General features: G+C 42.1%; 1 protein-coding gene across 3 annotated transcripts in view; it reads left to right on the top strand.

The window, feature by feature from the left end:
* Positions 1-26460, top strand: part of LOC146785337 (kyphoscoliosis peptidase-like) — a 372020-nt gene that overhangs the window by 30898 nt on the left and 314662 nt on the right. For all 3 annotated transcript variants that reach the window (XM_085634318.1, XM_085634315.1, XM_085634317.1), the window contains exon 2: positions 16253-16362. In XM_085634318.1, the coding sequence (XP_085490444.1) occupies positions 16272-16362 (91 nt within the window). In that variant the 5' untranslated portion in view covers positions 16253-16271. The remainder of the gene's footprint in view (positions 1-16252; positions 16363-26460) is intronic.

Below are 26460 nucleotides of genomic sequence, written 5' to 3'. Positions count from 1 at the left end.
ATGAAACTGTAGCACTGATCCCTGCGTAAGCGGAACCCAGACCCTCCTGTCCATCTAGTATCAGTCCTAATCTGCAATCAATTTTTGGTATTACACATTCACCCACTCCTGGAATCTGAGCATATGGAATGTTTTGTACATCTAACTTGTAGGAGTACTTCAGTGGAAAGCCTTTTGGCAGGGCTGATCCATAGCGCGTGGCATTAACTGCCACCATAGTTGTTCCATCTATCCTTGTACTTGAGCCAGTTATTGCAGCAACGGCAGCAGTATGAATTGTTGCCTTGGCGGCTTCATCTGCCATGGATTTCCCTTCAAAGTGAACACCAACATGTTGATGATTCAATGTATGAATAACATGAGCCAGTGGCAGGCCTTCTTTCAGCTTAGCCACCTGTTCACAAAGCATATTGTGCTTTACTGTGCAACCTCTAGAATCTCTAAATCCATTCTGGCCCCAATAGTCTAAATATTCATTATAGGACTGTACACACTAAAACGAATCACACATAATAAGTGTGGGCAATTCATGAGCCGTATTTTGTAGTGCCAGTATCGGAGATTTCAGTTCTGCAAGCTGCACTGTACGGACCCCTAGGGACTGAGTGTGTGTCTTCCCAGGACGGAACTTTCCATCATGCATGCACCCTTTTACAATTGTGCATGCCGCGTAATGTTTGCTGTTTTGTTCCTATGGCAGGTTGTGCAGAACCATCAGTATAAAGGATGCATTCATATCGATCTAGAGGCATAATTTCATTCGGTAGAGTGTATTCCTGTTCGTACTGCAAAAATGCTTGTGTTTGCAATGTAGAGTCGAATCTGTAATCTACATATGCTGCAGTGAGAGAGTTAGCCCATGAATCCATCTTGGTTGTAAAGCTTTTGCATTTGAAACGCTTGCTTTGGTGACGGCCTCCAAGGTCAGTACTGGGGTCACAACAATTATTATTTTCCCTAGTGCTATTGCTCTTTCTCTCTCACTACAGCAGTCTGTACCGCTGTGAGTATTTTCTCAGTGGATGCAAAATGCATTTTCAGCATTTGTGTACAAATGTGATTTGTATGCAATAGGTACTGTACCACCTTCATTGAAAGTGATAAAGGTGTATCCGGTTGGTCCAGCGACTACATGGATCACCAGGTTAGTTGTGTTAACGTGTGTAATTGTTTAGAAGCTATCACGTCAGCTTTGTATGGAACGTAAAATATCTCTATGTTCTTGTGTCCAATGATGCACTGAAGAATCAGGTCTAATGAAGTCGTAGAATGGTTTTACCCATTCTGTGTAATCCAAAATGTAATTTCTGCCAAAAATAAGAAATCTTAAATATGATTGTAGTCTTTTTAGAGTAGTTGGAGTTGGAGCAGCGCACATTTAAATAAATAAAATGTCTACCAGGCTTTTCCCTTTACTCGACAACTCATATCCCAGGAACAGGACATTGAGGTGGGCAATTTTTAATTTTTTTGAAATTACATTTGTAGCCCAAGTGAGCAAACCCAGGAAATATGTGGTTCACCCTAGCCAAGTGTTCCATTAATCCATCGTCCGTCAGAAAAATATCTTCTACGTAGGACAATGCATCTTCATCAAAATTTTGAGGTAACTCTGTCACTCTGGCTGAAAACAACCCGGGGCTATTATACCCTTGAGGTAATTGGCAAAATTGATGTTAAGAACCTAGCACTGAGAATGGTGTCAAATATCTGCTCCCCGGGGCTGTATTCTGGCAGAAAAGTCAATTTTCAGATATCTAAGGGTGTTTTGTATTTTTTCTGCACAATGTTATTCATAGTGCAGCACTATGTGCATTTTGCACTGCAAATGTACGAGTGGAAGCATTCAAATGTCTATAGTTTAAGACTAGACTGTATGAATTAACCAGGTTTCATTACTGGAAACAAGGCATTATTCATGGATGTACAGTTCTCTATCACACCCTGGTATTCAAGTTGATCTAGGATCTCTCTGACTTGTTTCTTTGCTTCATGTTTTATTGGTATTGTCTCTGTGGTTAAGGACTGCATTTTAATGGGATTTCGTGATGAGGTTTTAACGCTGATAGTTGTAACAGAGCTGATTCTGCGGTGTGCGGACTGGTTGATGGCCTTGGGGACTCAATTCATCACTTTCTTCATAACGATTACGGTAAGGCATTAAGTAGACAACTAGTGGTCAACAACCTCGAGGTGATAAATTCAGTTGACACTAATACGGGCCAGCTAGATCATACATTTTCCTCCCTGTCCTTTAATTCTACAATTTATTATTTTTTGGTCCCTGAACCTTAAGTAATCAGTTTGTCCACACTGAGACCAATTCTACACATTTAGTGATCACGCTGCGATTACCTGCAGCATTTCCCTGGGCTTCAATACACCTTCCTCTGGAAAACAATGAAAAATGGGATAGTGTTGAAATGGGGAAAAATTGACACAGTGAAATTTACATCTTGCATCGTTGCTAAGAAGGCCCAGGAAATTTCAGTCTGTTTAGAGTTTGTTTCATCAGTCACGGAAACCCCATTAGCATTTGATCGAATCTTAGCTGAAATCCACAGCAGTCTACTCCGTTTGTGTGGTTGTAGCATGCTAGTTTGACGATGCCTGCTCCAAAGCCCTCAAGAATCTTCTTTCTGCCCTGAGAGAAAAGCTAAGGGGCGTGATGCTTGTAAAATTACTACTTTTTGGTTATAAAGCAGCAAAAAGATAATAGGATGAAGGCCCTGAAGGAGGAAGCCTGGTGAAAACTCAAACAGGCGGCACTCCAAAAGAATCGCAGGGTCTTTTGGCTTACAATTAATGATCCATTTCTTAACGATGAATTAGAGATCACTACTGATGCACAAGTTATTTATGAGGCTTGGGTGGCTCACTTTGAAGAGGTTTTTGGGCCCCCTGGGGAGGGTGCCCCATTGCCATCTGGGCCATTGGCGCTTCCATCCGACATTCATCTATTATTTTATCTTGAAATGAAAACTACTCTGAATCAATGTAGTACATCCAGGGCACCTGGCACTGACGGGGTACCAATAGATTTCTTTCTAACTGATCAAGATTTATGGGCCCCGCCTCTTACTAATGTTTTCAATATTGTAGCCAAAACACGTGTCCCCTCCTCCAGGAAAAAGTCAGTCATCATCCCGATTTATAAAAACGGGGGATAGGATAAGACCTTACCTAAAAACCATAGGCAAATATCACTACCAGACAGTACAGCAAAATTAATGGGCCACCTGCTCTTGAATAGACTTTAGGCTTGGGCTCAGGAAAGGAATTTTCTATCACAAACCCAGTACGGTTTCAGAAAGGGAAAAAGGAGAATTGATCAGTGCCTCAATCTAAATCTGCTAATTGCCAAATATACCGCAGTCAAGAGAGGCCATCTGTACCTGGCCTATATGGACTTGTCAGCCACCTTTGACTGCGTGGCCCATGTGAAACTAACATCTATAATGGAAAGCATGAGTGTAGAAATGTTCATAATTAATTACATCCGTGAGATGTATACTGCTGCCACGGCCTGTATTCGGTAAGGGAGAGAGGGCGCAAGTACTAAACACTTTGGCATCATCCATGGTGTAAGACAAGGGTGTGTACTCACCCCATTCCTATTTTCATTATACACAAGTGGTGTGGAAGCTTCTCTGGCTGGGTCTACTACTGTTGTACCCACCATTAATACTAATCCGGTGCCCTTATTTCTCTATGCAGATGATGCAGTGCTGCTGGCACAGACTGGCAATGCACTCCAGAGTCTGCTAGAGACATACATCAGATTTATGAAAAACTTAAACCTCAGAGTAAACAAATCTAAACCTTCCGAACTAGTGGTAGGAGAGAGACGAAAAAACTCTCTAGGTGGCACACTGAAGGGAGGAAATTGGAGACGGTGGATACTTTTTGTTATCTGGGGTTATTTGATTCCAAAAACACTTGGCAAAATATTAGTTGCTAATAGAGGGATATTGATGGATAAAATCATGGGGGAACTATTTAGGTTAATGAAAAAGCTTGGATCCAAACCAATGGATTTAATTAAAAAGGTATATGAAGCCAAAACAACATCAATCGGCACGTATGGGGCAGCTGTATGGGGAACCACTAGCATACTCCTTTTACAACTAATTGAGTATTGCTTTTGGAAACGATTAGTAGGTGTTCCCCAATCCTGCTCCTCTTATAATTGCCACTTCGAACTAGATGTAATTACAGATCAGATCCACTCGGCACCACCTCTTCTGTGGCATTCGGTGTGGAGAAGGGAAGAGCTGAAATTAACACATGAAATCCTTTGAGATTCTCAAAAGCTTGATGGGTTATCTAAAGTAAAGTGGCTTCAATTTGTTAAGAGCATTTTGTATTCCATTGGTTTGGCCAAACTGTTTGATGATCCAATATCTTGTACAACTGTTTCAAGGTCTGAACTGATAGCTTTATTGTTGGAACAATAGATGAGAGCAAGATGGAAGTCAAATTACACAAAAGCTAGAGATTAAACAATATTTATTAGCACCAAGAATAAATACAACTGACTACACAAATTTCTCTTTTGTAGCACATCCCCAGCATACATACCTTTTATTGAGGTTCTTAATGAATTATTTCCCTTTTATGCTGAGCTACCCCTCTAACACCTATTTCAAGAATGCCCTTATGCCTTGTCCATGTGATACTCGCTCCCTACAATGTGATCTCCATTTTTAATTTTTCTGCAGTTTGTATAGTCAGGAAAGGAAAACATACATTGCGACACCAATGCGAAGTCTTAATTTCTGACAATGTCGCCCAACCTTGTACTTCTCAAAGCTATTACCTGACCCCTTTACCTGTTACTGCCTGGCCTCATTTTTTTTGGAGTGCTTTACAAAGAAGGAAATGGCACTCGTGATGTGTTGTAATGTAAACAGATTTTAATTGTTATATCTCTCTTTTACTGTCCCATTTTAATAAATGTGTGTTTTATTAGAAAGTACAGGTGGTATTATTATATGTATTTTTCCTGACTGCTTACCGATTTTTTTCATTGTAGATAGTATACCTTTTATGCTGCCTTTTTTTACTGGCGAAATAAAGTGTTATGAGCAAAAGATTTATTTATTTATCAAAGAAGTTTTATATAGCACTGGCCTGACCCGAGGGTATCGGAGCGCTTTACAACAGATATATTGCTGAGATTCACAACAAACAAAACAAAAAGAAAAACAAATTAACATTGCAGGACGCTGGTTGGGAGATCTGCTTCGTAGTCTTGAGGACATGGAATTGGAGCAGTGTGAGGAGTCTGCTTCCCTGCTCCGATTGATCCTATCGACTCCCTAGGGAGTGGTCGAGGAACAGGATTTTGAGTTGGCTTTTGAATTTTACAAAAGAGGGAATGGTTCTGATGTGAGGGGGAATAAAGTTCCAGATTTTAGGTGCGCTTGCGGTTAAGGATCGTGCCGCAGTTTTTTGTTTTCTAGTTTTTGGCGGGATGAGAAGGAGGGAGTTTGAGCTTCTGAGGTTCCTGGCCTGACCGGCTTTTTTGAGTTTGGCCACCAAATATTTGGGTTTGCTGGTATGTAGAGCTTTGAGTGAGGCAGGCTGTTCTGAAGCTACTCCGCATTTCGACTGGGAGCCACTTAAGTTCTCTGAGTGCAGGAGAAATATGGTCGAATTTCTTGATTCCGGTGACCATTCTGGCTGCCGCATTCAGAGTTGTTTTGATGGGAGCCAGATGTGATTTTCCTATTCCTGAGAGGACTGCGTTCCCATAGTCCAGTCTTGACAGCACCAGTGTTTGAGTGGCCTGTTTAAGATCACTGGGCGGAATGAAAGGTTTTATTTTGTTCAGCAGTTTGAGGTTAAGGAAAGTACTCTTGGACGAATTCTTGATGTGTCTGGTCATGTTTAGTTTCGGGTCTAGCGTGATACCTAGTGATTTGACAGAGTCGGCTAGGGTGAGATTCCCATTGAGCGCATCGACGGCCATTAGCCATTCAGCAATTTGGGGGTTCTCCTCTTTGTTCAAGATGAGGAGTATCTCGGTTTTGTCGGGGTTTAGTTTAAGGTGATTACATGACAGCCAGTGTTGAGCATCTCTCAGTACGTCATTGAGTCTTTGAATGTCTCTGAAGGAGGTGGTTTCCAAATATATCTGAGTATCGTCAGCATAAAGATGGAAGTGGATGGTGGCTGTTTTGAGTAGTTTGGTGAGAGATTCCATGTAGATGTTAAGAGTTGCGGGGAGAGCACTGAGCCTTGAGGGACTCCCTTGTTGACTGGGTAGAGTTCGGAAGTAAAGTTTTAGATTTTTATTTTTTTAGTGCAATTGTGCAGGAAGGAAGAAAACCATTGGAGGACCACCTCGTAAAGACCGGCTCTTTCTTGTAGAGCCCTAAATGAGGAGTTTGTGGTCTACCGTATCGAATGCTGCCGATAGGTCTAGGAGAATGAGGAGTAAGCATTGGTCAGAGTCTAGTGATTTGTGGATATCGTCGATGATGTTGAGGATCGCGGTTTCTGTGCTACAGTGTTTTCTGAAGCCAGATTGATGGAAGTCCAGGAGGTTGATGTTGTCCAAGTGTTGGGTTAGTTGTTGGAGTACGCATCTTTCTAGGATTTTGGACAGAAGGGAAAGGTTAGATACAGGTCTAAAGTTATTCAAATCCGTTATGTCAAGGCCGGGTTTTTTCAGCAAGGGTGTGACTTGTCCCACTTTAAGGCAGTCTGGAATGACTCCATTTTTCATGGAGCTGTTTATGATCGTGCACCAAAGCGGTGCTAGGGAGCGCTTCAGCTTTTTGGTCAGTAGGGGAGGAATGGGGTCTAGGACATGAGATGAGGGTTTGGAGGTGGAGATCATAGTGATTATCTCCGATCCCTGAATGGGGCAGAAGCTTAGCCAAGATTTGGAAGAGGGACAAGGAGCGATATCATACGCCCCGGACGTGCTGCTCTTTGTATGGAGGGTATTGATAGTGTCCAGGGAGAGTTCGATCTTAGTAATCTTGTCATTAAAGAAGTTTGCGAAGTTGTCGCAGAGTTCTTTGGACGCCTGTATTGAGGAGGTAACGGGCTTGGAGGTTTGTTGCCTGATGATGCTATAGACTCTTTGGGTCTATTTTTTGCGTTGTCCAGCGCAGTGCAGAAAAAAGTGGATTTCTTGTTTTTGATGTGATTGTTGTACTTCCTACGAGCTGTTTTGAGTTGTTCGCTGAGGATGAAAGTAGGGTTATTCCTCCAGCTTCTTTCTTTGGCTCTTAATTTTCTCCTTTTGGAATTGATGTCAGTGTTGAACCATGACCTGGACGGAATGGCTCGGCTTTTTTTTAGCTTTCGAGGAGCTAGTTGGTCAAGCATAGCCACCAAATTTTAGTTGTAAAGTGCGGTGAGTTCGGTTGTGAAGAGGTGGTCATTGGTGCAGGGAAGGAGCGAGCTTATCCTTTCTTAAAGGATAAGAAAAGACCCATCATCCCACCCAATGTGGTTTCAGTAAAGTGCATGAGATAGTGCTAACGCCTTCTCCTGCACTTATCAATTTTTAACTGATTCTGGTACAAGGTTGGAGAAAGCAGGTAAACTTGGGTCTTCCCCATTGAGCAATCCATTACGAACTTTGATGGCCAATCTTTTTCAGCCAAAAGAATGTTGTAAACATATGTCCGGTTCTTTCAAAAGAGACCCTACACTTGTCTGGGTATGTCCCCCTCCATTTGGAGTGTTATTTTGTATAAACAATGTGGGACACTTACCCATGTATCAGGTGTTTCCACCGTGATTTACTCGCTCAGCGCTACTTCCACTAGATAATCCATCAGGTTCCTGCGAGCTTTTGTGACTTCTGCAGTGCTGTCCAGCATCATCACTGCCCATTCTCTGTTCAGAAGCAGAGTCCTCAGTAGCCTGGGCATTTTTAATTTTGATTCCAACTGCCTTCTTCTTTTTAAATTGAGGTTTTGGAGTCTTTTGTTTGTCTTCCTGTTTAATGATGTAGTCTGAAGTGCGATGTGTCTCCTTTTTCAGCTTGACTTGCTCTTCCGATCTGTGCTCTGAGCGTCTGTCTCTCTCTGAACATTTTTCAGATGACTCCCGAAAGGAACGAGAGAAACATGTATCAGTTTCCTGATACCTGTCAGGCTTTCTAATATTGTCACGGTTTCTTAAATTGCATTTTCCTTTTGAGGAAACCCACCCTGTGACTGTGTTTAGTTTAGTTTATTTTTTTGTTTGTTATCCCACTTCTTCTTGGAAGAATTGGGTGCCTGCTTGGAGTTATCATTTTCAGACTTGCTCTTGACTATTGGTTTCCCAGATCTGGCTTCCAGATTATCTCTACCTAGGGAAGCATATGTGTCTTCGATAATCTTAGATAATTCTCACTCTTGCTGTGCAGGAGTGAACTCCCTCAGGCGTTGGCGCATAGCCACTGCTGCTGCCTTCCCTTTTAAGTTACTTAACATAAATGCAGCTACTTGGGCAAAATTGCCCATTAGTTTCATCTCCAGGTCTAGGGCACGCTCTGCCCCATACTAATTCTGTATTTGTTTCAGTACATCTGGTATACCTGCTATTGAAGGGATACTATGAGTTCTAATATAAAAAGCAGCGAATACTGTACCGCAAGTGGCACAGTCTTCTATCGGGGACAGCCATCCCCATTGACAAGAAAATTGTTAATATTCTATGTTTTCCACTCTGTTGGGGGAAAAACTGATTCAACCTGAGCTATTTTCTGAACTATCCAGAATGGAATTTGCTCCCGACTGGTAGGAATCTGTCCCATAATGGCATTCAGTGTTTGGGAGCTAATACCTGTGGTAGCCAATTGAAGGTGTGCAACCTTAGCAGACCTTGCAGGTTGTACTGTCAGTGATCTCATTATGTATTGTGTAAGATTCCTGTACATTTTTTACAAAATCTCTATACAGTGTATGCATTCCTGCTGCTGGTAGATTAGCAATGTCTGGATGCGTTGAACTACCTGCTCTTCAATGTCCTCACCTGCTTGTTCAGACATTGTTAAAAAAGGATATTTAAAAATAATTATAGAGGTATGATATGCACAATGCCGGAATCCTCCAAGCCTGAATAACCTACAGCCAATACATAGGGTATACCTATTCAGCTGAGGCGGACTTATTTCCCTTGCCACTACGGATGTCTCCGGTTTAATTGTGAGTAGGGGTCTCTGAGAAAGTACGACTGAACTACTCATTTTGACCGTTAAATAAGAACCCACCCAACGTTGGCAGCGCCATGTCACGTAGTTCCTACTAATCTGTAGGATCTACGCATTTATTGGACAACATAAGCTAGGGGCTTGGTGCCTAGACTGATTCTGGAAACCCCCGCAGAATATGTTGGCCTATAGACCAGCAAGATCACAGAGCCACTGTAATCCCCGCTAACCTTAACAGGGAGCGAATGGTTTCTGGCAACCACTGAACATGGCAACCTTGAAACCTCAGGGATCGTGGAAACCGTGCAGAACCTCGTGATCACTTATTCTCAGAGAGATACACAGAGAATACACAGTGGGATGTTTTCAATATATTTATTGAACTAGCGTTATTCTTGAATAAAATACATGTGCTGCAATGATTAATAGACAGAAGCAGATAAAAGTGATTACAGGCAACAAAATGGTAAATATAGTTCTACCATGGTGCTATAACAACGGGGAGAGGAGTTGGCCTAACGGTGAAGGCGGTCGACCTCAGAACTGGGGTGCCAGGTTCGAATCTCGGCTGTGACGCACAACATCCTGAATGTGTCCTCTTGTAACGCAACTGGTGCTCGTGTAAAGCATTCTGATACCCAATACCTTCGGGTCAAGTTCGCACTATATAAAACTCCCTAAAAAAAACAACAACAAACGTGTATATGCAGGCATATAAAACAAGACAGTAATTGAACGTATTCCTACTATGCGAACCCTACTCTAAGTGTACCTAAAGAGTGTAGGTGTGGAGCCAAGAATCCCCCAAGGGATGATCCAACCTCAATACCTGGTGGGAGAGAATGAAGAACCCCATCTCGGTAACAAACTGGACACCCCTCATGAGCTGTCAAACCGCTGCGTGGTGAAGTCTCAGCATGCAAGTATCCTCGGTGTCAGCTGAAGTGACTCCTCTCCTAATGTATTGTGATGCTCATCTTATATAATAGAAAACAGCTTTGAGATGTGCGTATAGATTAGTGATGTTATGGATATGTATATTGCCCTGTCGCCCCCTGGATGAAGATATAGATGACATTTGTATGTGGTGCGAGAAGAGACCTTGTACATGATGTTCAGGGCATTGTGCCAATTTGCAAAGCTAGATGTGTAAACAAGTTTAGTTTCAAGGAAACGAATGCAACATTGTTGCAAACGAAAATATGTGCAAAATGTTACTACCGAAAAATAAGACAGTGTAAGAAATAAGCTGCTTCACTACATGGGCCTAACTTGGGAATATAACAACACGTCATTTACATACATCAGCAATGCCGGAATTCAGGGTCTGGCCTTAAAGTGGCTTTCCTCCTTCCTGAGTAATCTGACACAAGCGGTGCGCCTTGCAAATTTCTCCTCTAACAAAAGAGATATTACCTGTGGGGTTACTCAGGGCTCTTCTCTTTCTCCACTCCTTTTCAGTCTTTATCTTTTCCCCCTAATTCACTCGTTGAGGGAAAGGAATGTCGGAATCTTTAATTATGCAGATGATCTTCAACTGGTGTTTAATGTTAATTCATCTGTTTCATCCGAGTCCAATGTTCAATACACAATGGTTTTTATAAGTGACTGGATGAACAACAACCAGTTGAAGTTGAATCCAGAGAAAACGGAGTTGATCCTCACAGGTGGGTTGGCTAACCCTTGGCACGCCAACTTCTGGCCCCCTAAGCTTGGTAATCCCCCTGTGCCAGCTGCCTCTTTGACGAGTCTGGGGATCATTATTAGTAATGATTTGTCCATGAAGCCTCAAATCAGCTCTGTAGTCTCTGCTGGATTCTTTCAGTTGCGTAGAATAAAGATCAGCAGATTTCTGAGTAGGGAAGCCATGATCTTGGTCACTTTAGCCTTAGTGATCTCTCGTCTAGACTATGCCAATTCATTGTATGTTGGCATCCCAACTGAGGCGCCTCCAACTAGTCCAGAACCAGGTGGCTAGGCTGATTTTTCATCAGCCTAAATGGCATCATGTCAGCCCATTAATGAAAAGCCTACACTGGCTCCCAGTGAGTAAGCGCTGCATCTTTAAGATGGGCTGTACTATTTTTAAAGCACTACATGTTAATGGCCCGGTCTTCACTTTGGCTTCTTTACACTGTTACATTCCCTCTCGAAACCTTGGATCCTTTCACCTGAATCTGCTGGAAATTCCTTCAGCAAAACGGAAGAAGTATGCCGCAACTTTGGAACTCTCTCCCAGCGGAGTTAAGGTCTCTGACCTCTCTCGCCCAATTCAGGAAACAGTTAAAGACTTGGCTGTTTATTCAAGCATATTCTGATTAAGCTTTCTCCTTGCCATCGCCACGATCCTTACCTGAGCGCCAAGAAACAGTTGGTGTATGCACGCTTAATAAGTGCTTTTAACATAACATAACTAAAAACTTGTTCCGAACCTGTTTAATCCCAGCACACTTGATTTTTCTGAATGACACTGTTCAACATACCACGTATCTAGTATTTGCTAAAACTAAAAAATGAATGACCCTCAAAAATGGTCGCCTCCTGTGGCATTCTCTTAATTACAGCCACCTATTCATGCCTTTCAATCTGACATGTAAAAAACGGATGATTGCAAAAAGGACGCAACTTTTACAATGTTACATCTCGAAGTTAGAACAGCCTCCTTTCCCTATAGCAGAAACACCTTCTGCTGTATGGTTAATACATGGTGTAAATGTATCTGCCTCATGACACACACACACACACACCCATCCTTCACAATGCATTTTGAGAGCAGACCAAGGCCTGGACTACCCAGCATTCTCACTAAGGGAGAAACATCTGTCCCAATATTGCCTATTGACCAATGCCCAACTGCCATAAAAGGAACACATAAGCTGGATTCTCCCTCCATCAAAAGGAGGAGCTACAACTGTATTCAGAAGCTCTAAGAGGTCATCGGTGGGCCTTATATGCATATTTGGTGCCTGAAAGCCCTGACAAAATGTATCATGTGGATCAATCATCTGCCCTCTTCAGCTCCATGAACTCTACCCCTAGCTTTGGAGCCTTAAACCTCCTGTTGCAAACACCTTTGGGTAACCATAAATCTAACTTGTAATTTACTGTCTAACCATGACCCTAATCTACAAGACAAATCAGGTTTCCATCACGGCCAAGTAACTTGCTAGCCCATATAATTGATTTTGCTATGCTAACATTTTGACTAGTCATCCCGTCTCCAAGGTTGTATTCTTTATATTGTCTTTCATGTAACTCCTCCTTGGTATTTCGACTTTTGACTTGTTGGATTGGGGGGAAAAAAGCATTTCTACTAGGAAGATGATATTGAGTTATATTGTTAGAGCTGCTATTTACCGTAAAATGGCAGATCATTCCTATTTTCACTACATACCAATCTTAGCTGTGACTTTAGACATCTTTCTCTCTACTGTTAACAAGTATGTAAAATACACACACCACAGATTTTAGCTATGCCCCAGAGGATTGTGTCTCTCTGGCCCCATTTTCCATGGAGTACCATTCCATCTCGCGTTGAGCACTTACATTTAAATTCTGTAAATGAACTGTGCAAATATTTCAGAATCCATTAGAATTAGGAAACCATAAATTAAACTTATTTGTTTTAATTCTGAAGTGTGGTGGAAACAAATATTTGAATATGATAATAACAAATCAATCCAATAGGTGATGTCATTTCTACACATTATCATTTGCGTGCTGTATAGTTTTATCAGTAAAACTGTGTTTGCACATGTGACAGTCATTTCAATGGAAAATGTGTTGGCTGTAATTGCAGTGCACTACCACACAATGCATACTCCACTTTATGCTACTCCACTTTACAACCCTGCCCTCTACTCTGTCACGCAACTCCACAACACTCTACTCTATGCTACTCCATGTTACAACACTCCACTCTACAAGAATCTATCCCACTCCATGCCAGTCTGCATCACTCCACACTACTCCAATCTACTCCACTCTATGCCACTTTACTATACAACTTTTCTCTCTTCGACAGGCCACTCTATGACATGCCACTTTAAGCTATGCCACTCGACTCTGATATTTTACTTCACTCTACAGCATCCCACTCTGTGCCACTCCACTCTACAACACTTTACTCCACTCTACGCCCCTCTACGCCCCTCTAATCCACTCTGTGCCCTTCTACTCCACTCTACGCACTGCTACTCCACTCTAGCTCTATGCTACTCTACTCTATGACACTCTACTTCACTCTACACCACTCCACTCTTTGCTACTTCGCTCTAAGCCATTCTATGCCACTTCACTCTAGGTCACTCTGTTCCACTCTATTCCACTCAACTTTACACCACTCCACTCTGCAACTCTACTCCACTGTACCATATTCCATTCTATGGCATTTTACCCCGCTCTATGCCCCTCCACTCTGCACCACTCCACTCTACAACTCTCCACTCTGCATCCCTCCACTCTACTCTGCAACACTGTATTCTACTCTGACACTGTACTACACTCTACCCCACTCCCCTCTGAAACACTCTATTACACTCTATGCCACACCACTCCGCTCTATGCCCCTCCGCTCTATGCCCCTCCGCTCTATGCCCCTCCGCTCTATGCCCCTCCGCTCTATGCCCCTCCGCTCTATGCCCCTCCGCTCTATGCCCCTCCGCTCTATGCCCCTCCGCTCTACACCCCTCCACTCTACACCCCTCCACTCTACGTCACTCCCATCTACAAGTCTCTGCAACACTCTATGCCACCCCACTCTGGCACTCTACGCCCCTTCAATCTACAACCTTATCAATTCTACGCAATTACCTATTTGCCACTTTCCTCCATGCCACTTTCCTCCACTCTACACCACTCCACTCTACACCACTCCACTCTATAACGCTCCACTCTAAGATACTCCACTGTACAACACTCCACTCTAGGATACACCAGTCTACAACACTCCACTCTAGGATACTCCACTACACTCTGCAACACTCTAGGCCACTACACTCTGGCACTCTACGCCCCTCCACTCTACTTCACTCTACTCTATTCTACACAATTCCCTCTATCAGCAGTGGCTTCTCCACTTTGGCGGAGGAGCTTCGCCCCCGCAAGCATCTAAAAAATATGAAAAATAAAGCGATGATAAAACGGGTTCACAACCTGTTGTATTAATGTTTTATTTTTCTTGTGCTGAGGCTTAGGGGTGGGGCCAGGGCAATGACAGGCTAGAGGGGGAGTGTTGGGCACCACTATTCTCTGCGTATGTGGGTGTGACAGGCCTTCTTAGGCTAGCCAAATTCACATGCGCAGTGAAACTCTCTCCAACCCCAGCTGCATTACTGGGGTTGGAGAGAGCAAGCACAGACTCACAGTCTGTCCTGGAGCGCATATCATCAGCGCTCGGGCCAATCCTGAAGCTGCTCTCATGCATGAGAGCAGCTTCAGGATTGTCCGCAGGGCAGGATGGGAACCTGTGTCTTCCTACAGTGAAGAGGAGCAGAAGAGAACGACACGATGCCGGAGGGTGGCAGGGAAGTTAATTGTTGTATTTGTCTCCATCATCTAACCTCCCCGTGCCCAACCTCTCTTGGCCTGACGTGGCCCAATCCTGCCCTCAATGCCACTTTACTCCACTCGCTGATGCTCCACTCTGATACTCCACTCTGGGCATCCTCCACTCTATGCCCCTCCAGTTTCAAAAGCCATAAACTCTCAAGACTGGGGTCATTCATCTTGGGATCAGAATGTACGATCTACGAATACTATTTGTTGCTGCTGCCAAGTGCTACTTCTACGTTCATTGCACTCAACTGCTCCATTTCATCCTGCTGCTAGCTTTCAGTGTACCAAATGGCTTTCAGTTACCCTGCTGCTAGGCCTCTGCTACTTTTTATTGTGTCAGACAACTGAATCCTGGTGACAGTCCGCTGCTTTGGTTCAGTTCACCCATTGGTTCCTTCTCACCCTGCTGCCGGGCTATTGCTGACAATCACTGGAAAAACAAAATGGTCTAGCTTATAACCGAAAATGTAAGCCTTAATTATTGGTTTAGGCAATGCTTGTTTAGATTGTAACTATAATTAATTTATTTTTTTTATGTTTTGCATGAAGATTTTAATTTATGAACAGTTCTGTGTTTCAATGAAGCAATGTAAACGTGCCTCATTATGTACGGAATCCAGGTGCTTTTCTCTTCACTGAACAAAATGAGATTTTATGAAATCTGACATCCAGGCCAAGGTATTATTTGCAAAGTAGGAAACGTGGGTCCTTGTATTTACTTATTTACATTGGACAGCACAGACCAGGCCCCTGAGGTTGACACAAAGTAAATGAACCTTCCTTCCACTCCTAACTTGATGACATCACTCCGAGTAGAAGCCTGGAACTCAGGGGGCATATATTGTAATTTCTATGGTGCATTGTGGCCCCAGGGGTGCCCTCAAGCGCCGTCCCCTTGGTGAGGAGCTTGCTTCTCCCATGTGATGTTATCTCTTTTTGTAAGAGAATAGGCAATAAATGAGAAAAGCAAACCAGAGCAAGGTGCTTCAGAGAGAGGTCAGCTATTAAATGTTCTTGAAGCCGACTTCTCTCGCAACCCCTCAAAGGTGATACTATCGCGGGAAATACAATGCATGCATGGCCATGGGTTTTAAACTCAAGTGGATGAGCCCTTCAGAAATTTGAAGACAAACCAATGACATAAACCATTAATTCTAGCCCTTGAGGGCTGAATACAGTTCCTGTTAGATGAAGAGCAATGATTGAATGCATATAGACAATAAACTCACCTTCCATATAGCGAGATAATCCATCATATGAGAGGCCAAAAACTGAATTGGTATTACAAATGATTTCTTCTTTTACCTCTTCAGCGTATGTTCTCTGAAAGATATCAGAGTGTGAATGAGCACTGGGGCTTACGTTTCCCAGGCATTAATGTCTTCTGAAAAAGTGTGAATGCTCATTAAGGCTAAACTAGGGTTATTGGTTATTAGTTAATAAAGAGTTTGAGCGGTTGGATAGGCATGGAGGCTGAGCTGATGAGGAGGATGAAGTTGAACAACCGTTCTGATTCAATGTTATTTATTCCAGGCGACTGTAGACGGACCCAATGGCTTTACATCACCGCCTTAAACTTTGGGAGAAGATTCTGCTGGGCATCTTCTGCTTTCCACTGCTTCCATTCTACCTCTGTTATCTCTGTGAGTATTGGCAAAGTAAAGTCATGTGCATCAAGTTCTACTATTCATTAATTTTATGCTTTTTATGTAGCGATATTTACGATTGAAAGTATTACTAGGATTCATGGAATGGTGGTAGATTCACATCAGTATGTGGTACATTGAAGTGTCTGATGCCAACATTTTACTAGCGCAATCTCGTACTACATAGGGACACAAAGGACTGGCCAGATGCTAGAGAGGGACGTGGTTTTGTAGTGTTTAGGTCAATAGACTGAGATCAGGATAAAGACATCTTTGAAAACGTAGTTTTCGTAGCATGGTGATCGTGTACAAGACCAGAGGTTATTTAAGTTAAAGAACATTTTATTATAAGAAGAAGGGTGTCAATACAAAATAAGCAATGTCAAAATCATATCATTACAATATAAAATGGCTGTAATAAAAAATCATACACAATTCGGACTTCGTAATAAAAGGAAAAAGAACAACTCTAAGTATGCAAAAACAAGAATGACATTATACTAAATAAAGATTTGGAACAGTTGGGTGTTCAAGGAGGTTTAAGAACTTCTTGCTGAACTTGTTGGAGCTGGAAACATCGTTTGGCACTAGCTTCAATATACAATGTAACAGGTGACCATAAGTTCAAGCGTGTTGTCGCCATTTGCATAGGGAATACAAAGGAAGTGTCCAGTCTATGGTTATGGCAAATCATATACCACCAAGCCTTGTAAGAAATTTTCGTAGAGTCTTTCCAATTTGTGGTAATTTGTTAAAAGGCAACCGCTAGTAGCGCATCAATAGTTTTGGTATTAAGTGTAACATTATCCCAGATGGATGATAAACTTCCTAGAAAAATATGAACAAAAGAGAAAGGAAATCTCGTTGCAAAAATTAGGTTAATTTGGGTCCAGACCTGTTCCCAGAAAATGTGTACATGTGTGCATGAGAATGACATATGAAAGAAGTCAGCGTTTGGAGCAGAGCATGTCCAACACACATCCAGAACCGCCGTGAATTTTTTACTTAAAGCGTCCGGTGTAAGCAAAAGTCGGTTATAAACAAAAAACAATGTTTGCGTATTGACTGCCCTTGAAGATTTACGGACTTTTGTCCAAACATTCGTCCATAGTGATGATGACCATGAAGTCTTAAAATCATGTTCCCAAGCTAACTCTATTTTTGATTTCTGCTTAACTGTGGTAATGTTATATAGATGGCGATATATAGTAGAGGCTCTGGGGGAATATTGTGAAAGAATACGAGTCTGTGATGAAGTGTCTAACCCTGCGGGGGGGGCCGGCAAATAGGCAATTGAGAATAAGTATCCATCACAGCCTTCTTAAGGATAGTATATTTATTATTAAATGAATTAGGTAAATGGTATAGTTGTCTGAGCAGAGTGAAAGATAAGAAGTCAGATTGGGAGAACAATTGGTGTATCCAAAGAAGACCCCTTTGTCTCCACGTTTTCCAATAGATGGGCTTATGGTTGATGAGCAGATTTTTATTGTGCCAGATTGTTGAGTTGAGAAATGAGTCCGTGGTAATAGGAGCTGGAATAGGAGATACCTCCAGAAGTTTAGAGGTTAATTTAATTATAGGTGTAGAAAGGGACTGTGGCTTACGTGAGAAGGATAGATATTCTGAAAAAGAGAAGGGGAACAAGAAAAGACGCTCCACTGAGGTCCAAAGAGGTTCACTATCTGTAGAATCAAGCAACCAGTGGGAGGCTTGGCGTAAGAGGAAAGCCTTATGGTAAAAGCGAAAATTGGCACAATTGACTCCACCCTCTGTTTTAGGACTTGAGAATCTTAGTATGGACATACAAGGTTTCTTGTGTTGCCATAAGAAGGAGGATAGAATGGAATTAATCTTCGTGAACCATTTATTGGATATAGGGACTGGTATGTTGGAAATAGTATACATAATTATGGGCGAGAGCATAATTTTTATAGTGTCTAAACGACCCCACCAAGATGAGTAGAGAGGGTGCCATTTAGGAGTGAATTCTGAAAGTTTTTGTATGCACTTATTCATGCACAGAGAAACTGTGTCCGAGATAGAAGACGTGAAATATAGGCCTAGATATTTAATGTGTTGGAGACTCCTAGTGAAATTGGAAGCGTTTAAAAGTATATTTGGTAAAGGGCAAAATCTCACATTTGTCGTTATTCAATTTATAGCCAGAAATGAGAGAATATGAATGTACTTCCGCTAGAAAGGCAGCAATAGATTCATCTGGCTGTGACATGAGAAGCAAAATATCATCGGCATAAGGCGCAAGTTTGACATGAATATGAGAAGTTTGAAAGCCACGTAAGCATGGATTCTGACGCAATTTGGAGAGGAAAGGTTCCAGTGCCAAATTAAATAAGAAAGGAGAAAGAGGACAGCCTTGACGGACTTCTCTACCCAAATCAAAAAAAGGTGAAATCAAGCCATTGGTGCAAACTGCTGCATGTGGATTGGAATATAAGAGCGCAATTAATGATACAAATTTGGGGCCAAAACCATACCACCTGATGGCATAAAATAAATAGGTCCACTCCACTCTATCAAATGCTTTTTCAGCGTCCAAAGCAATCGCCACAAGGGGATGTTTAAGATGAATACATTTAGACAAGATATTGAATAAAAGTCATGTGTTATCCGTTATAAAGCGCCCCTTAACAAACCCAGATTGTTCTTTGTCCAACAAATTTGGTAAAAAGGAATCTAAGTGAATGGCTAATGCTTTAGTAATATTTACAGAGAGTAGGATCTTTACCCTCTTTGGGGAGGAGTCAAATATGTGCTTCTGAGAAGGAGTCGGAAAATCTATCCAAGGAGCAAAAGTGATTTATTAGAGAATGTAATTTGGGAATTAAAAGTTTTGAAAAATGTGTTTAAAATTCGACAGTGAAACCATCCGGGCCCGGTGCCCTGTCCTTCTTAAGACTATGAAGCGCCTTTAAGAGTTCTTGCTGTGACATGTCTAACTCTAAGGGGGTCAAATCAGGGATATTTTGTTGGTGTTTCTGGATTGTAGAGAAGAAAGAAGACAAGGATTGTTCTGTGGGTTGTGTTTCAGACGAATATAACGTTTTGTAAAAAGAACATTCGTCTAAAATGTCAGTGTCCTTAAACTTTAAAACAGAGTTTTCATACAAAATGGAATCAATATTCAACTTGTTCTGTCGTACTTGCAAACAATTAGCTAGTATTTTCCCAGCTATATTTTTTCCCTCCATAGAATTTTGTACTAGATTTTAATAAATATAAGAAAGCATCATCAGTCGATTTTTTTTTTTTTTTTTTTGTTTTTTTTTTTTTGAGTTGCAATTTTGCATTTATAAGCGCAGTGAGAGAATCCCTTGAGTGGGAAGTATAATAAGAATGCTCCAGTTTCTTAATGCTTTCTAACAATTTACTAGTGTGACTACGTGCAATTTTTCATTTTTTAGCTACAAAATTAAGAATAAATTCTCTCGCCGAGGCTTTAAAAGCATCCCAAATAGTGGAGAATGGTAAAGATTCAGTATTATTCAACCTGAAGTATTCGTCTGAAAAAGTAATGAAGGAAGCAGTAAACTCTGGATTTAAAAGAAGAAGAGCATTATTAAAACGCCATCTTCGAGGACCAGTAAGTTTAGGCAAAATGTCAAGACAAACTGAGACAGGGGCATGATCTGATAACAAAATGGGACCAATTTCTGCATTAGTAAGGGATTGCGAGATATTGTGAGAGACAAAAATATAATCAATTCGTGACTGAGACTTGCTGTGTTGGAGAATAAAATGAATATTCTCTAGTAGTTGGGTTACACAATCGCCACGCATCGAGGAGTTTATGTTGAGTAATGGCGTGGGTAAACGCTTTATGAGGTTTATTAGGGATAAAGGAGGATTTAGAGTTCCTGTCCGTGAACGGATCAAAAACTTGGATACAGTCTCCAGCCAATATAAAAGTATCTTCTATGCAGTGGGAAATTTGCTTTGCAAATGTAGACCAGAAAGTGGTATCACCAGAGGTAGGAGCGTAAACATTAAGAAGAGAAACTGGAACATTCTTTAACAACAATTTAACATTAATCCATCTACCCTCGGTATCAGATTCTTGTGATATCAATGTAATTGGAAGTGATTTACGGCATAATATCATCACCCCATTACGTTTGCCATCCCCTTGAGGAAAGAAAACATGCCCAACCCATCCCCTCTTTAATTTAGCGGATTCAGCATCCAAAAGATGCGTTTCCTATAAGAATACAATATCAGCATTAAGCTTCACCAGATGAGATAAACCCTCTGCCATTTGATGGGAGAATTTAAACCCCTAACATTCCAAGTAATCAATCTTAACGACATACGCTATAAGTACAGTATTGAGCACGAGAATTGAGACATAAGGCCAAATCATGAAACCAACAACCAAAGAAATACATGAAGAGGGAAAGGAAATGAAAAAAATGCTGCATCACACAATAGGAAAGCTCAGCAAAAGTAAGCAGAAGAGTACAAGAGTGAGAATCTAGCAAGCTGAGGAAAAAAGAAATAAATAAATCGAATGGATAATAAAAAAAAGTAAGAAGAAATGAGAACTAAAATAGGCAATGACCGAAGAAGAGATACATCGAAGGGATAACATTGAAGCAAAAATGTACAATACACCAAAACATAGAACGGTAAGAAGCTTTGGAACAAAACAAAAAACAAAGGGTAAAACCATTAACATACCTACAAAAGGGAAACAGGAATGCGAGGGTGGGTGAAACCACATGGAACAGACAAGGCATCCAGCAAGGATCAAACCAAACCAAGGAAGGAACACGCCATGACGTGATAATAACTATAGGAACAAAGAGAAAAAGAGAGAGAGCAGAAAAGGTAAGGCAAACATTCTATATGGGACAATGAATACAACATGAAGAGTGCAACCACTGAATAATAATGACGAGAATTTCAAAAAGAGCAACTAGCTATAACATATTGAAATTAGGCATAAACCGAGAATATCGAGCTGCAAAAAGAGTGAAAATCACATGCAAACCATGAGAAAGTCAGGTAATAGGCAAGGAGGGAAGGCCTTGAAGAATCCATTGGAGTAAGCTTCTTCGAATTAATGAAGCTTTGCAGATGAATCATATCTTCATATGATGTTGTTTTATTGTTGTAAGTGACCTTGAAAAGGCATGGGTGGAATAGACCGTATCTAGCTCCCATGGCGCAGAGGTCAGGTCTCATACCTAGGAAGGTTTTGCGCCTAGCAGCGGTTGCTTTTGAATAATCTTGCGCAAAGAATAATGTAGAACCAGACCAAGATATCCGTTGTGTAGCCTTGGCAGCCGCCAGCACTTTGAGTAGATCCGTGTACTCTAAAAATAACTCCCCTGGGTCTCTGCGAAGATGAGGAATTGGTAGAAGCGCGCCCCAGTCTGTGAGCGCACTGGATATTCAAGGAAGTATCACCTGGTAATTGGAGGATCTTTGGAAGGAAGGATTTGAAGAAAGCAATAGGGTCTATGCCTTCGACCCCCCCCCCCTCATTCAAGCCATAAATACGTAAATTATTACTTCGATTACGATTTTCCAAATCCTCGACCTGTTTCTGAAGTGATGAGATTTGCGTGTGCATGAAGGAAACATCTTTAGTGGTCTCATTGAAAGCAGAGACATTTTGCTCCACTACTGTAAGTTTGGAGTCCATTTGTGGCCAGTTATCCGATAAAGATTGTAACTTAGAATTAGTTTCTTTCATGAAGGGTCTGAGCGCTCTGATTTCCTGCAGTAACAACTCCATAGAGACTAGTGAGGCTTGTTTAGGAGGCGAAGGAGGGTCTTGTTTCAAACGCTTCACATTGGAATTTCCAGATGTAGTGCGTGCAGGGTCCCCTTTTGCATTATTACCTTCCATCGTTGGAGAGTCAGTATTGTCCAGTAGTGAAAATTGTGAAAAAAGCTTTGAATTTTTAATAAAAACACGTTTTGTTTGTGAGGCAGCAAAGAAAGAACCCTTCGTTCTGCCCATCAAAACATATAATAGCAAAAATAGAGAGTCTTGAAAATACTAGAGGCTATGAAGTGGAAATGCCAAAACATGAAGAGAGCAAACCAGTCTGTTGAATAAAACAACCAAATAAGCAATATAACTTGAGAAAATAATTTGGTCATGCAGAAGGATCCCAATAGAGAAAAATTATGAGGTAAAAGCAGGAGCTGGTGTGAGCTGTGCTGCTAATAGGGCACCTGAAGCTGGAATGTGTCAGCCTCCTTTGTTAATGCAAGAACAGTAGGTGTAGCCAGTCGACTTCATTTACACAGAAATATGCAGGTGAAGCCAAATTTATATATTAGGCAAGGAGAGAAGATCAAGCACCTTCAGAATGTATGTGACTCTCATGTCCCCTCATAAAGCTGAATGATGATGACGAAAAAACAACTTCCAAAATGGCTGTTCTCTTCACAGAGACTGAAGAGAAAAAGCAGCTGAAGCTGATAAAAAAGTGCAGCTTGCACATTGCTGCTACAAAGGGGCATGAGTGGTGAAGCAGTAAAATTGTGAAGGGAGCGCCAGGATAGAAACTGTAATTCTCGTCACCTTAGGCATATTGTGAATGCTCTTGGCAGATCAACAAACAAAATTGCGGTCTCGATACCGCTATCCGCGTTTACTGGAACCAGCGGGAGAAACTCTGAACAGTTGCAGGCATCATTCACAAAAGAGCTCCGCCGTTCGCCTTTGCACTAAGCTCTCTGAGTGCGCGGCTTCACATGCTTGGAGCGGGAGCTTCACTAAGGTGCCGCCATATCTGTTGGCGTCAGGCCATGCCCCAAGACCAGAGGTTATTGACAGCTGCTTTCACGGGCTAGGAGAAAGGAGAACTGTGGGACAAAATATATATTTTTGGAGGGTGTTTGTTGTCTGTGATTGCTTTTAGGAATGTGCATGTTTATCATTAAGACACAACCAGTTGGCGAGCATCCATCTTTAGACGGCATTCAAACGGTTATTTAGTGTCTCCAAGTTTCCAGCCACAGTTGTGCACACTATAAATGTACTTTCCTACCGAAAGGGTTTTCTCGTGCATGATCCCAGATGAGTCTGTGTTTAGTATCATAGTTCAACCACCCACTCGTGTTTGAATCACAGACTGCTAGGTTTCAACAAAGTCTGAACAGGAAGAAAGACAAGCAACAGAATAAACTAAGATGCTCTGCACAGAACCTGAAAGTGCCAGAAAGAGCTTCTAACTAAAGTTTGTAGGATAATACATTTATTGTAAGCTTGTGCAGGCGTGCTTGGAAATGTTTTTTAAGGTAATAGTCGTACCTGAATGGTCAGTACGATTCAAAGAAACTGACCGCAATTTTTAGTGACTAATTGCTTTTTCTTTTTTTCCTAATATTCTGCCTGTAAATAATATTTTGCCTGTAAATAAACACGGTGACTCGGTGCATGTATGGCCCTATCTTAAGTTGTTTGGCTTGTTTAAAAACCACGTTCACCTTCATGCTGATTACCTTTAAATGGTTAGTAGTTAACTGCATCACAAACCCATTGTTTTTTTTTTGTTCTCTTTTGCGCATGGTGTGAATGAGGTGTGTCTGTGTTGTATGCCTCTGTTGAGAGATAGTCATTTAAGGACAATTGCTTGGTGATATCCTTGAAGAGTGTAATTAGCTCAAAATGTTATTTTTGTAAAGTGTTGCTTTATTGTTTAGTGAGATCTATGTGGCAGGGATGCAGACGACTGTAGTGAATGGTTTGAACATTGTACTCATTCAGTTTGTTGCCTGCAGCCACATTTTTAGGACAGAAAGATCTTGTTACATATTTCAATTTACAGCACATGTATTGAGGAAAAGTAAAGACCTTTAGCATTGTAAAGAGAATGGACGTGTAGGGACATGAGCTGAGGGCAAGATGAGAGGTGGCGGTGCAAGAGAGCTTCATCCTGAGAAATGAACGAACCAAGAAAGAGACTAGTAAACCATGGGAAGAGGTGGTACCTGGGTCACTGACCGATCCTTAAAACCTAGAGGTGAAGGGAACACTGCATGGAATAACTGGTCTGTGTAGCTAGGCAGCACCCGTTACAGACCCACAGAAGAGCAAGAGCTCCTTACAAACTAAGCTAAGAGACTGGTGTGAGTTGGTGGAAGAGGCAGCGAGATCTCAACGGGTGAGGGATGTGGTTGAGATGCTGGCAATGGACCCTCACAGAAGTCTCCTCCAGAGTGCAAAATGGCAGAATAATGCCCCACATCCTGGACTCAAGGAGGAGCAGAGGAGGCTTTCTTTATCAGAAGTGGGATACACTGAAGAGGGTGGAGGAGAGTGACACCTGATGACCCCTCAAAAGAAGGTGGAAGCATTGGAAGTGGAGTGTGACAATATTAAACAGAGCCCAGTTTGTGGCGCCCCAAGCCAGTGAGCTTTTGGGGCACCTAAGACTGCAGAAAGCAGATCAGGCAGAAACTGAAGCTCTCTCTTCAAGTGCACACTGACTAGAAGAAGTCTATGTTTCGAAAAACAGGTGGGCCAGTGGTCAAAGAGTATAGTCAAAAGTGAGGGCACTACAGGAGGATCCCTCACATTCCAAAAACAAGACAGCAGCATACGCCAGTACCACAGTGCTACTTTGATCATACGCTTGCTTGCAAACCAGTCTGCAGAGGTCTGAGACCTCATCAGCTCGCTCGCACCAGACATGACTCAACCCGTCATCAGCCTAGACATCACTGTGGCCGTCCCAGACAGATACAAAATCATCCACCATGGCCGCATGAAGAAAACCGGAGGAGGACATCCACAGAAACTCCATCCAATGCACCACCTCCATGGATGACACCACCATAGCCATCGAACACATGAACTTCATATTTCACATGAATGAAAGAACAACCATTAAGTGTACCTAGTGTACCGCCCACCGGGACCACAAACCAACTTCACAAATCTCATCACAGAATTTCTCGCCCTCCTTACCATTGACTTCAAAGATTAAATGCTCCTCTATGATCTCAATTTCCACCTAGACGACTCCACGGACCTCAACTATATAGATCCCCTCAACTGCCTCAGCAACATTGGCTCACTCAACTCGTCCATGACCCCACACACGCTACTGGACAAACATTCAACCCGATTTTCAGCTCTAGCCATAGAATCACATACAGCCAAACCACCCAGCTCACCTGGATGGACCACTCCGCAGTACATTTCAGCATCACCACTTTACAGGCCCTCTCCCCGTAATCCCAGGAAGGCCCAGCAAACCTGGTCACAACTGGAGCAAAGTCACAGAGTCAAACTGGATCAATGCACTCAAATCCAACCACCTGGAACCCAACAGTAGCCTGTCCCTCAGCATCAGAAACTACAACACCTGCATCACAGACTGCACCAACACATTTGCACCAGTCAAGCACACCAATCTCAAAAGAACAAACAAGCAAGCAACATGGTATACTGAAGACCTCAGGAACTCCAAACGCCATTGCAAACAACTAGACAGGAAACAAAGAATCAGCAAAAGCACCATCAATAGGACCAAGTACAAAATGGCACTCAACCACTACCACCACCAACAATGGGAAATGAGGAAAAAAGCCCTCACAGTAACAATCAAAACCAACAGCAACAAATAAGTCTTCATGATCATCAAGTAATTCTCCAACTCCCAGCCACAGTAAACAACGTCATCCCTTCACAAGATTGTGCAAAACCTCACTGATTTCTTCCACAACATGATGACATGATAGTCAAGATGTACCAAAACCTCAAGACTAACCCCCTCAAGCCATCTGCCTTCATCAACCACCCCCACCGCCACCACTGGCAGGACAGATACGCATTTGGGTGCCAACTCACCCACCAGAACATATCTGCCATCATAAAGACAGTTAACTCATGGGCCCCACTGACCACTGCCCCCACCACATCTTCAACCTCGGTGAACCCAAGATTATGCTTGAACTTAAGAACATTATCAGCATCTCAATCTCCACTGCCACCTTCCCAGAACACTGGAAACACACAGAGGTCAACACCATCCTTAAAACATCAGCCAACCCCAGCGACCTCAGAAGCTATCAACACCTCTCACTGATACTTTTCCTGGCCAAAGTCAT

This window comes from Triturus cristatus, chromosome 11 (assembly GCF_964204655.1).
Source record: "Triturus cristatus chromosome 11, aTriCri1.1, whole genome shotgun sequence".
Classification (NCBI taxonomy): Eukaryota; Metazoa; Chordata; class Amphibia; order Caudata; family Salamandridae; genus Triturus; species Triturus cristatus.
Note: the sequence above shows the minus strand (reverse complement) of the source record. Positions and strands in the feature narration are given on the sequence as shown.